The sequence below is a fragment of the Gymnodraco acuticeps genome, unplaced genomic scaffold (genome assembly GCF_902827175.1).
Source record: "Gymnodraco acuticeps unplaced genomic scaffold, fGymAcu1.1, whole genome shotgun sequence".
In the NCBI taxonomy this organism is placed as follows: domain Eukaryota; kingdom Metazoa; phylum Chordata; class Actinopteri; order Perciformes; family Bathydraconidae; genus Gymnodraco; species Gymnodraco acuticeps.
The window spans coordinates 3,530,291-3,542,744 of NW_022990235.1; the positions used below are offsets into that span (position 1 = coordinate 3,530,291).

Sequence of the window (12,454 nt, forward strand, 5' to 3'; positions counted from 1 at the left end):
GAGATGTGGAACTGTAAAACAGCCCCTTTGTTTTTCCGCAGCAAGGCATTGAGATGGACAGGATGAGTGCACCTATTCCTGCCCCCTCTGGGAGGAAGGATGTGAGTTCAGCTTTTAGTCGTCTCCCTGATGGCCCATGTGCTAATACTGCTGTCATGTCCTGGGGAGAGAGAAGACTAATTACTGACTGCACAGTCTTCCTGCCAGTCCCCCTTGGTGAGCCATACACTGTTAATTGGACGACAACTCCAACGGGAGCTGAACTGTAGATGAGATTGACCTTTGCCTCATGTAAACAGCATTTTTAATTTCCCCTATTGTACCTACATAAAATAACATCGTTATTAACACCCATTCATTTGATGTACATAGTTGAAAGCAAGTTCTATTAAATAAATGCAAATCACTTTTCTTGTTAAGGGTATTTTCTGTATACATTGGTTTATCTTGGCTGAAGCATATCATTCTACCTTACAGTATGTTAGATATTTGACTGCATTAAAAGGTAAGGTGGGTAATGTACTTTAGAATAATGTATTTAGATTGTTTTTAAATACTCTTAACACCAACAGAAAACAATACATCACTGACAAAAAAACTAACAAAAACAATGGTATCTGTGGCTGTTGAAGGACTGTAATAGGTTGGTCAAGTTGTTTTGTTCAAATAAAATGATTGGGCGGACTTAGTCGAGCTGCCCGTCTACATGCACACACTCTGCCATGCACACATTCCCATCATTCTTCGAGAAGCCGCTTGATGTTCAGAAATGTTTTCTGATGTAGGAATGGTCAATGTTTTTGTCTGTCCTTGAAGCAGACGTGGTTGTTTGAAGGTAAAATGCCTTTTTAAAATGCACTCAGAAATCTTCCTCTATATAACAAAGCCTGCATTTACAGTACTTATTTATTAGTATTATAAATGTGCATGTCAGTGTGGCATCAGATACGGATCCCTAATATTTGTACAAGAAACTACAAGCATGAGAGTAATGAACAAATATATTTATTCAATTTCAGTTTATTAAATAAAGTTATATCTGTGGAATAATAGTTTCAAAATCAGGCTCAATGAGAAAAGTGGCAATTAATTGACATTTGATCAAAGTGTAAATCAATCAAAGTCGTCATCACATTTCAGTTCGTTCATTTTCCATAGTAAATGAGAACATTGCTTTCACAATGGGTGATACATCTTTTAGACTGTGTACACACAGGCAAGTAAGTTGTCAAAAGTAAAATGCAAACCTTATCGTGCCTTTATCCTGAGAATCACAAAATAAAAAAATAAAAGTACCAAAGGCTGGAAGTGCTCAGTTTGGCTAAATGATACGTGTTATTATTCTTTGGTAATCTCTTCAAAAACGTTCAAGTTTCAAGTTAAATATTAATACCCTAAGTGAAATACGTTTTTAGACAGGATTCAAATCAAGACTTGTCTAAGCCTCATCAGGGAAGGCAGGAACACTGGCAAGAGCAGAGATGAGCCTCTCGAACACGCTGATGCCTTTCAGGAAGACTTTCTCATTCAGAAACTCGTTGTGATCGTGCAGCAGGATTGGAGTCCGGTTCATTGGGGAGAAGCCGATAGCAGGGATACCCACCTATGTTCAACAAAGAAACCCATTAATGGCGCAGAACTGAAGGAGTGAAAAAGCTTTGCAAACAATGTCAAATGTCATGATTAATTCCATCATATCCAGTTTCTATACTCACCGCTCGGATGAAACGGCTATCCGTGGCAGCTGGAAATATCTCCTTTTCCAGAGTTATGTTCCTACAGTGGAGACATTGACACCGTTTTCATGAGACAGCTTCAGTACAGTCCTAAAATGATCAGGGTAAATATTTCCAAACATATCCAAAAAGTATTACAGCTTATGTAAAACAGGCATGATCAAAGGAACCTATATTGTATTCATTTCCAGCAGAATGCATAGTACAACGAGAATAGACACAGAGAGAAGCCACTGTAGACAGTAGGGCTGTGCAATTAATCGTATTTTAATCGCGATTATGGCTTGCGACGATTATGAAAACAGCATAATTGACAAAATACGATTATTTTGCTGGGTGCGCTTTCGCCCCTCCCTAAAAGCCCACTCGGCCACGTGGGAGTGACATGTGTTGTGAGTGTTCAGCGCGAGCGAAGATGTCAGAACAAGAGCAGCAACTCGTTAAAAAGAAGGGTAAAACTATTTCCACTATTTGCAAGTACTTTGCCATTACATTCCACATCGCTAAAGATATGTGCCCAGTTAGCACTGTTAGCAACCAGGGCTTTAAGCAACTTGTCAACACGTTGGACAAGCGTTACGCGATGCCGTCTCGGTATTATTTCAGCAGGTCTGCGCTGCCTGCACTATATGACAAATGCCGTGGGGAAGTTGAGAGATGTGGCTTCAGCTGACTACTTTGCCACCACAACAGACCTATGGTCTAGCCCAGGGGTGCCCAACCAGTCGATCGCGAGATGTGTCTAAAAATAGAACAACAATATTCTGTTTTATCGTTAATGTCCTGTAACATAATCTTCCTGTGCCAGAATAATGCACTTGAACGCATCAAAGCTTTGTGATTGGCCGGTGTCACCCCATGTGTCGGGGCGTGGCTGAGGGTCTTCAGTACAGGTGGCAATATCGTCACCTGCCTGCGCTCATCTCTGAAACCAGACCATGTAAACAGGCTGGTGTTTCTTGCAAAAAATCTTTAAGAGATGACATGAGCAGCCCTACCAGCATTTGCCATGGTGGCCTAAACATTTTTATTTGGTCTTAAATTGTAGTTCAACATTTATTTCCTGTTACTTCTGGACCATGACGGTTGGCCAGCCTTCAACGTTTAACTGAGTGGAATAATGAATATGTTTTACCTAAATGTTGGCTATATGTTAAGGAGTTTTCAGTAGGTTGTGACAGTGCACTGCAACATGTTTGATTTAATTTATTTTGGTCTAATTTATTTGTATTTATCATATTAATAATATATGTTTAGTATGGTTTTGGAAATGCGCTCCAACATATTTGTTGATCTTGTTTATTGGTAAAATATTATTTGTTTTAAAGTTCAATAAATGGTCAATGAATAATCGTCAAAATAATCGTGATATCAATTATTGACCCAAATAATCGTGATTATGATTTTTGCCATAATCGCACAGCCCTAGTAGACAGGCAATGCAGTACTGTCTAAACAACTGAGGAGGATTGTTGGAGCTGTGAGAAAATGTGCAGTAAAGGTGTGAAATTAAGTGTTGTGCAAAAATAATATTATGAGAGTGAAAAAACAGTTCTTATTTTGGGGAAATCTGAACTAATTTCACACAAAAGATTGTAAACACACACCTCCACCTCTCAAACACTGCAACCACAAACTATTCAAACAATTTCTTTATTTTTTCAACATCTATTTATTAAAACAATACTTGTAAATGTTGTACCTTTGTTAATGTGTACATTTAATTTATTCGTGCCTGCTATTTTGTATTTTCCAATTGCTTCAATTAGTGCTTTTTGTATGTGTTTATGTTTAATTGCATTGAGAGAAGCCTGCACAATGTCATTCTACAGTTCTTAATTGTAGTCAAATTACAATGGTAAATGTAGATGGATTTGCAATCAATGATAACATTTAGAAAAGATATAGTAGCTTCTGTTACTAGTGGAAAGTGACAGTAGAAAAGGATGTTTGTAAGTTCTTGACATAACATCAAACACCTGCGACGGTGCAAAGTAAAAGTAAAAACCACATAAAGATAAGAATAAGTGTGTGCAGTGTACTCACATTGCCTTGCAGGCTGCACTGAAGGCACTCCACCAGGGATCATTCTCCTCTGTAGAAGTCATGTTCTGGTTCATGTGTTTCTGCAATAGATGGCAGCTACTTTAATCTCCTTGACAACAACAGGAATAAACCAGCAGCACTTTTATAACGGAGTGTTAAGTGCACTGACCTGAGCAAATTCGTAAGTGACGTCTTCTCCTGCTTCTTTACACCACTCCTTAATTTGTCGCTCAAACTCCTGGTAGGATAATGATAATACAGATGTTAGCTCAGAGCAGTCATTGAGCTGAACACCTGTAAGTCAGAAGTCTGCATGACTACATGTGTAACACAGAAATCAAATCAACTTGATTTACATAGCACTATAGACACAGTTGATCATTCATATTTGAGTGTTGTATGTCTTTTAAAAATGGACCTAGAGTCTCTTTAATAAAGCTGCTGCTGATGATGATGATGATGATTCAAAGTGCTTACAGCAAACTCAGAGGAAAAAGAAAGAAACAATAAAATCACAATAATACTTAATAAAAGTGATAAGTTAGATAGGGCACATGGTCACACACAGCACAGTGACAACACAGCCATACAGAGACATCAGGTGACGGCTAAACAAATAAAAGTGTGTTTTAACATTACTCTTTAAAAACGGGGGTAAAATAGTTTAAAAACAACCTAATCTGCAGACACATATTCCAACTCATAGACATGTACACACCTGTAGGTTCACTGTTGGCGGTATCCTAAGGTCAAAGCTCACGTCCATTTCAGCTGGGATGACATTGTAGGCCACGCCTCCTTTCACCATGGTCATATTCACTGTGGTGACATCACCAAGGGTGAAACACTCACTTGTATTTAGCCTAAAATACACACACAGAAGTAAGGACATTAGGGCAATTGCACGGTAATAACATCTAAAGTAGAATTGAAACTTTTCAGGCCCATCACTGAAAAAGTACTTTTAATCAAAGAAATGTACATCAGATCCATTAGGCTTTGTTCCACAGAACAAATTAGCCACTGTTCTTACCCATATTTATTTGTTTCTGGGACACAAACACAACACGTGATAGCTGGTAAGCTTTTCTTTTAAATGTCCAGAAGCCATATTCATGAAATTGCATGTAATTTCTTTACACACCCATGATTTTATAAATATTTCCTTGAAAGCTGCCGAAAGAGAATTATGTAATATGGTTGTAATTATAGAGAATATGGAGGCAATTTTTTATTTCTGTTGCAGTTTAGTTATTTGTGTTCAATTCATAGTTTCCAGGGCAGTTTCCCTGAAAGGCCTACTGTATGTCAACTATAAACTGGGCTCTCGCTTCAGAGGGTGAAAGGGCTGCTGCTGCACTGGCAGTATGAGAAAAATAAAGCCGTTTTTGAACATTAAAACATGTCATCACGTCACATTAGAACAGTGTTTCTCAAAGTGGGTGCGCATTTTTCCTCCTGGCATGACACGTTTATATGATCATTATAGTATAGAGAATAAATGAAAAACGGGTATGAAATACTATATGACAGTAAAAAAAGAATAAAGTTTAAAAGGGGAGTGATTTCTAAAATATCCATGAAGAAATAGAAAATCTGCTTACAGTTCTGTTTCAAATGGGTGTTGAGAGATGTATCCATAGATCTCTTCATTTTGCTCTCAAAGTGCACCAGATTGATGCTTTCAACTTCAATATTTAAAAAATTAAAATCTGGTCGTGGTCCCCCGGACCCCCTATGTTAGGTCCACTCCCCAAAATAGCACTTTACCCCTGCTTACGGCCCGTCCACACAGCGGCGTGCGTTGAAAGCTTCACCATTCACTTGAATGGGGTGACCTCACTTTTCGCCGAACTGCATTGTGGGAAGCGAAGCGGAGCCTTGCTGGCGTGGCTCGCTGCAAAAGTTGAGCAATGTTCAACTTTTGAAGCCTCGGCAGAAGCGTCAGCCAATCGATACATATGCCAGTACAAGCTCTAGCCAATCAAACCGCTGCTTGTGTGTCAGGGGCGGGAGATTCATGTGATTGGATGTTGGTAGAGTTTCAGACACGCCCGCCGGCAAGCTTCAACTCACGCCGCTGTGTGGACGAGCCGTTACACCTATATGCCGTGAGCTGATTATCGAGCCTTCATTGTAACTGTCACGGGTACACTGTGTATATGCGTGGTGATTGTTGCAGTAGAAAATTCCACTGTAGCGACCGGTACATTAATGGAAAACCCTAAATGTTTGAGCACCCTCTATGAAACATCAAGCTACCCCACAGCACCCCCAAAATAAATCTCTGGCACCGCCACTGAGCCTGCAACCCCGTTTTGAAGAAATGTGCAGTGCAAAACAGGCTCATTGCTGCCACTAATGCTGTGATAAGACACACTTCTTTGCCAAATATCAGCATTTTCTTTCTTTTCCTTTTTTTCACAGATTGCAAAGTATTATAACTTATTGTTCTAGCAAAGAGATTGCACAATTGTATTATGTATTTTTTGACTACACAGACTTATGGAGCATTGTTTTATTATCACTGTTCTAGCAAAGGAATGCTCACGTTCATATTGATGTATTTTAATAAATGTTAACTTGGCCCATTACGTGACTATTTGTGTTGGGGGGGGGGGGGGGGGGGGGGGCCCGACTTTTTTTTTTTCCTCCAAAGGGGGGCCTGATGCCTGAAGTTTGAGAACCACTGCATTTTAAGCACAAAATACAATACTGTAGATCAGTGGTTCCCAACCTGGGGGGCGCCAAAGATCGCAGGGGGGGCGCCAAAGATCGCCAGGCCTCAGATGATTTGAGGCCAAATATCGTATTTAGACTTTTTTTTTTTACATATAATTGTAAGGCAATACATGATTGTCACTAAAAGCCTTGTCTCTACATTACAATAAAATATTAAAAAAAATTCATCAAAAAAAAATTCACGTTAGTATTAAAGGCATAAAAAGAAAGAAATGTATAATTCTTTCTTTAATAGAAATGTTTCTTCTGCCTGTAAAGTGTCCAACCCAGGCTTGTCTGGATAAGCGCATTTTTAAAACATAGTCATGCATTGTCCATGCCGGTTTCAGTTGGATTATTTGTCACAGTTGCTCCGATCAGATCGGTCTCCTCCATTTTGTAGATTATTTACGACTTTTGAATCCACATAAACACATCTGCAAAATCCGGCTTACTTTGAGCATGTTTTTTAAACAGTTTAATCCCTTTGTGAATTGTTTCCACTTCCATTGTTTTCCGTCCTTTAATTTCTTCATACAGCGGGAATCCAAATTAATGAATCCTGAGTCCAATAACCATCAAAGTCACTCTATAGTGCTCCTTAATTACGCTTTCATCCTCCTTTAACAAAATACCTCACATTCATCCAGTTTGTGACAGTAGTTGTAGCATTTTTGAGACTTTTAAACTTTAATTACCGCTGTTTCCCCCCCCCCCCCCCTTGTGTGAGTGGGGGGGGGGGGGGGGGGGGGGGGGGGGGGGGGTTGGGAACCCCTGCTGTAGATGAACCTAATATTTCCTCTTTAATACAATTGCTCTAAAGATCATGCAAAACAAATCAAGAGGCAAACAGTTCAATCTCACCTTTGTTTCTCCTTCTCTCTGAAGTCCAGGAAGGAGTTCATGACATGGCGCTGAGAATGATAAAGAAGTTCTGTCAATGAAACCTTGTAAACAACAGGTTTTGAGGTGTTTTATTAAATGTTTTAATGGATTTGACAGTTACCAGCTTCTCAGCAGCCGTGTTCTCCACAAACCTCGACCCATGACCTGGACTGCCTGGGCAGTGGATTGTAATCCCTGTGAAGAAGAAGTCATTCCGTTTGATTCAAGATCGGCTTCATCATCCTTCAAAAACCCTGGAACTCTGATAAGATGAGTCTATTACTGTATTGTATACTCACACCAAGGGTTCCTCTCTCCGTAAAACACAGTGAAGGCCTCACCAGGGTTCGCAAGACCTACAGAAAACATGCAGACAAATACTTTTTATTTTAATATTTAACATTAGTCTTGTGCATTTATATAACAATAAAAGGACAGAAGTCATTTTCACCACAGGAGGGGTTGTAAACCTCAACAGGCTGCAGAGATTGATCACAGCACATCAGGATCAATAAGGGTCACTTGGCACAGTTGGTAACATTCTAAATATTTGGTTGTCAGACTCTGGCTCTGTATCAAACCCCACTATGCAGGCAGGATCATTTCTAACTAAGGTAACAATAGCCATACAAATAAACAACTATGTTTAATGATTTCTTACATACTTAAAAGTCATTGTCATTGTGTCAAATACATCTGACTGAAAGCCGTGATTAACCGTGCAATTAGTTCTTATTATAATTCATTTGGACAAACATCAAAATGACTTCTCAAAAGGAAATATAGGCATTGTCATATTATTATATATTTTTTGAAAAAAATACATTATGTGGCTACCCAGGAGTTGGAGTACATTCCATTTGTCCTACTCCTTTCAGACTTAAAAATGCTTGATAATGTTGTTTGTTGAGAGTGTGTGGAACAATCTAAAAATAAAGAAAACAATGCTGACCATGGCCTCTAACGTTCGTAGTTCAATCCAGCTGGGGACCTTTGTTTCGTCTCCCTCTACCTCTTTTGCTATTCTCTCTTTTAGGGCAAAAGTAGAAACCAGACTGAACTTGGTTTTGACTTATTGACTAACTTAAAGAGACCTTCTGTGTTTAGATTATCACTCATTCACTTTTCAGAAGAAGAACCAGACTGTTATTTATTTACCTTCATCTAGGGCAAAGCCGATGTTCAATTTTTGGAACTCCGGATTCTTCACAAATGATTCCATTCCCTTGTGACCTCCAACTTCTTCATCTAAGAAAAGAGAAACATATTTTTTAGTTGTTAATGTCAAATGTGTGTTTGCGTAAATGCTCATTCTTTGCAAGGGATGTGGTTTGATTTCTGCTAAACAAGAACTAGTATGTTATGAATAACATACCAGTTCAGCCTCATGAGCAATAAAGAATGTGAAACATAGATTTAACATATTTCATTAAGCCACTCTGTAACAAGGGCCACATCCCAGCAGCAATTTGAGCACAGCACATCCACAGAAAGGTCCAATTTGTCCCAGCCTAGAGGTACAGTCACATTTCATTTCCATCCTACACACATTTGCAACATCTACGATCACTTCCATCCCAAACAACAGACTGAATGGATGTGCTTAGCCACCCAATGAAACAATTGCTGTACTCTTAGTGGAAATGAAGAAGTTGTTTGAACGGAATCATATGCTGCCCTACACAGGTTGAAAAAAGCTACCAGGAGAGTGAGGAAAGTGTCGGGTGTTTCTCAAAAGTCAGGAAAGGCTCCTTCAATGGCTGATTTTTAGGATCAATTGCTCCGAAGTACTTTTCCAACTGTTTCTAATAAAGTGTTTTATAATAACTGATAGAATACTTTTGGTTGATGACTTTTGTAAACCCTGAGATTGTATAACTTATTCACTATCGTCAGTATAACCTTGTTATTTTACGTAAAAAAACACTTCAATTTCTGACGCACACTGGACCCTAAAGAGTTTCAATGAAACACCCACAGACTTGCAACATTAGAGAGAACCCCTGTGTGGGTGGACCCAGGGTGTTTAGACCCTTAGACAACAAACTATACTAGAACGTTGGGAAGCAATCAAATATTTTACCAGGAACAAACATCAGGTGCACAGTGCGCATCAGTTTCCGTCCCTCTGCCTTCAGTCTTCTGACTGCCTGGATGTACCTGGATGTAAGGAAAATAAAAAGGGCCGAGTTATGACAGAAATAAGAAATGGAGTCTGCACTTACAGTATGCAGGGTGGGTGAGTGGGTGTTTCTCATTGAACAAAATGAAAAGTGAAGATCACAACAATACTAGAGTACAAATCCTGTTTGATAAAACAAGTTATTAAAAGGCAGTTTTATACGCACTGTATAGTTACACATTTCATGTCCTGTGTTCCCCGGGCATAAATGTTGCCCTCTGCATCTTTGAAAGCACTGAAAGCATCGTATTTCCAATGTTCCTGGAGAAGAAATTGATATCAAATCTATTTTTGTTATTTTATTCTATTAACGATAAAAACAGGATTGTAACGCCATAAACTTAGAAAGACGCCATACCTGGTAAACCGGTACAACATCAGTGTGGGAATTCAGTAAGACGGACTTCAACGGCGGGTTCTTCCCTTCCCAAGTCATGATCGCCACTACTCTGCCTGGACAGACCTTCAGGGAGAGGGAGCGGCAGAAAAGGCCTCGTTTCATTTCAGAGAAAGTATTACTTCTTTCTGTAAAGTACGTATACTAATGTCTGCTGCATTCATTTATTAATCATGGACACACACACCTCAATCTTTCTCATGGGTAGATCAAGCTCCTCAGCTATTCTGTCCAGAAAACGAAGAGCAGCATCTATAAATGAATAAACAATAGAAATAAGAATTAGTTTAAATAAATGTGTAAAACCTCTCAGAACAATGAGATAGACATTATTTCAGCAGCTCCTATATTCCTTTTAACAGTGGATTTTCTTGAACGTGTAATATAGTCAAACTGAAAAACGAAATAAAAATAAAAACAAAACATAAATATAAATAAATAGTATTTTGGGATGCAGCTTAATTATTGTTAGTCCCAATCATTTTGTTTTGTTAAATCTGAGCTGCCACTGCAGAGAGAGCCTTGCTATCAGCTCAGCTTTCTTTTCTTTTAAGACAGTATACTAGGTTTATACATAACTGGCATAAGCATTTCATGTCTAACTGACGGCGATAAGAAATGGACTTTGATAAAATCACAGAACATTAGATCGAACAAGTTATACAGGAAAATATTTAACACTGGACTTATAAGATTTACTTGACTAAATATTTATTTATATATATATATATATATCTACAATTCTAAGTGATATGAAGTGTGAATGATCATATTAAAGCTTAATAAGCTTAATATAAGCTCATGACATAAGTAAAATAAGACAAAGGATAGTGTTAATAGGAAAAGGACTCAAACCCCATCAAGCTAAGTAAATGCAAGACAATCTGCGACATTTCCAAAGGGCATGGCTGGATCAGTGTGCTGTGATGAAGGTATCTCACCATAGTCAGGGTCTGGGTGGACAGTTTTGAGGCGGAGGTACTCTCTGAACAGACTCACAGACAGATCCTCTCCCTCAGGAGAGCTCTGTCTGCCTCCAACACCTGGACCATCTTTGTCAGGCAGCATGGTGCGATGTATTCTCTGAGGACAGACAAGTGTAATTCTATTGGAAATCAAACACACAATGCCACATCACAATAGAATATATTAAGCAATTACGGGACTGAGAAGAACAATTACTTTCTTCGTGTTGTAAACCCAGTTATCTCTGCTGTCTCGCGGGCTATCAATCTGACACACTGACGCAAGCTGTCTTTACCTTATTTAAGCTGCGACGATGACACTTTGTAAGCTAAAGCCGCTAGCTAGCCTTGTAGCTAGTGTGCTTGTTATTCACTCCGTTGGTTGTAGAACAAGCCATGCCGGGGCTTTACAGTTATGTTATTACCTTACTTGGTTACTGGTAACAAGGATTACATGACTGCAAACAAAGTCGATTAATTTAATTATTTGTAGCTAGAGTTATCACAGTACTCACCCAGTGCAGTCAATTTGCTGGTCAACCGCAGCTTCACAGTTTCAGGCTCCTGACCGGTAATCTTCCTGCCTTTCAAAATAAAAGTCCTGTCGCAGGAAAGAAGTCCCTTCTGAGGACTGAACACTTCTTGCACTGATTGGCTAATAATCATGGAAAGACAACATCCTTCAAATAATTTTCCCAATTTGTCTTGAATAATTTACACAGTGGTGGAAATCAACCACGTATACATTTACTCAAGTATTATACTCAAGTACTATTTTGACTCATAATAATAATAATAATTTCAATTTATATAGCGCCTTTCACGAAACCCAAGGACGCTTTACAATGGGAAGTAACAAAACAAAAAGTAATAATTTCATTTGTAGCCTACTTGAGTATTTCCATTTACTACTACTTTATCATTCTAGTCCTCTACATTTCAGAGGTAAATGTTGTACTTTTTACCCAACTAAATGTATTTAACACCCACAGTTACTAGTAACTTTGTAAATATAACACATGCTATGCTGATATGGCATAATGCAGTACTGTACTACTAATATAAACAGTATTTCACATATCTAAAGTGCTCCAAATTGACCAACTATAACACTGAAGTGTTTAAAACAGGAAAATATCATTAACATGATAATATAATAGCCTACTGTGAAAGGTACTTTCACTGATAACATTGATGATACTTTTGTACTTTATATTATTTTCTATTGGGAAATTGTGCAGAATAAGTACTTTTACTTTTTCAACTTTAAGATGCAAGTTTTTGTTACTAGTTTTTGTACTTTATACTTAACTTGTAATGGAGTACTTTAAGACTATAGTATTTATACTTTTACTTAAGTTAAGGATTAGAGTAGACTTAAACTTTATACACAAATGTCAACATGGCAATACAAAAACTGTTCTTTTGATTGGTTTATTTGAGTATATTTGTGTACAGGTGTGTGTTATTAAATAATGGACAAACGGTTTCAATGGAGACCAACTGGAACATATGAGAGGGT

At 38.4% G+C, this 12,454-nt stretch overlaps 1 protein-coding gene across 1 annotated transcript; it reads right to left on the minus strand.

Moving 5' to 3' along the window:
• Positions 1 to 983: 983 nt before the first annotated feature.
• On the minus strand, positions 984 to 11,573 carry LOC117548236 (aminoacylase-1A-like). Its single transcript, XM_034219387.1, has 15 exons — positions 11,448 to 11,573; positions 10,909 to 11,050; positions 10,155 to 10,219; positions 9,929 to 10,033; positions 9,737 to 9,831; positions 9,472 to 9,548; positions 8,547 to 8,636; positions 7,688 to 7,744; positions 7,510 to 7,583; positions 7,368 to 7,417; positions 4,501 to 4,645; positions 3,952 to 4,020; positions 3,783 to 3,862; positions 1,716 to 1,776; positions 984 to 1,603 (listed from the first exon to the last, which is right to left on the minus strand). Exons 2-15 carry the CDS (start codon positions 11,033 to 11,035, stop codon positions 1,439 to 1,441), a joined length of 1,260 nt encoding a protein of 419 aa, XP_034075278.1. The 5' UTR covers positions 11,036 to 11,050; positions 11,448 to 11,573; the 3' UTR covers positions 984 to 1,438.
• Between the last annotated feature and the right edge of the window lie 881 nt (positions 11,574 to 12,454).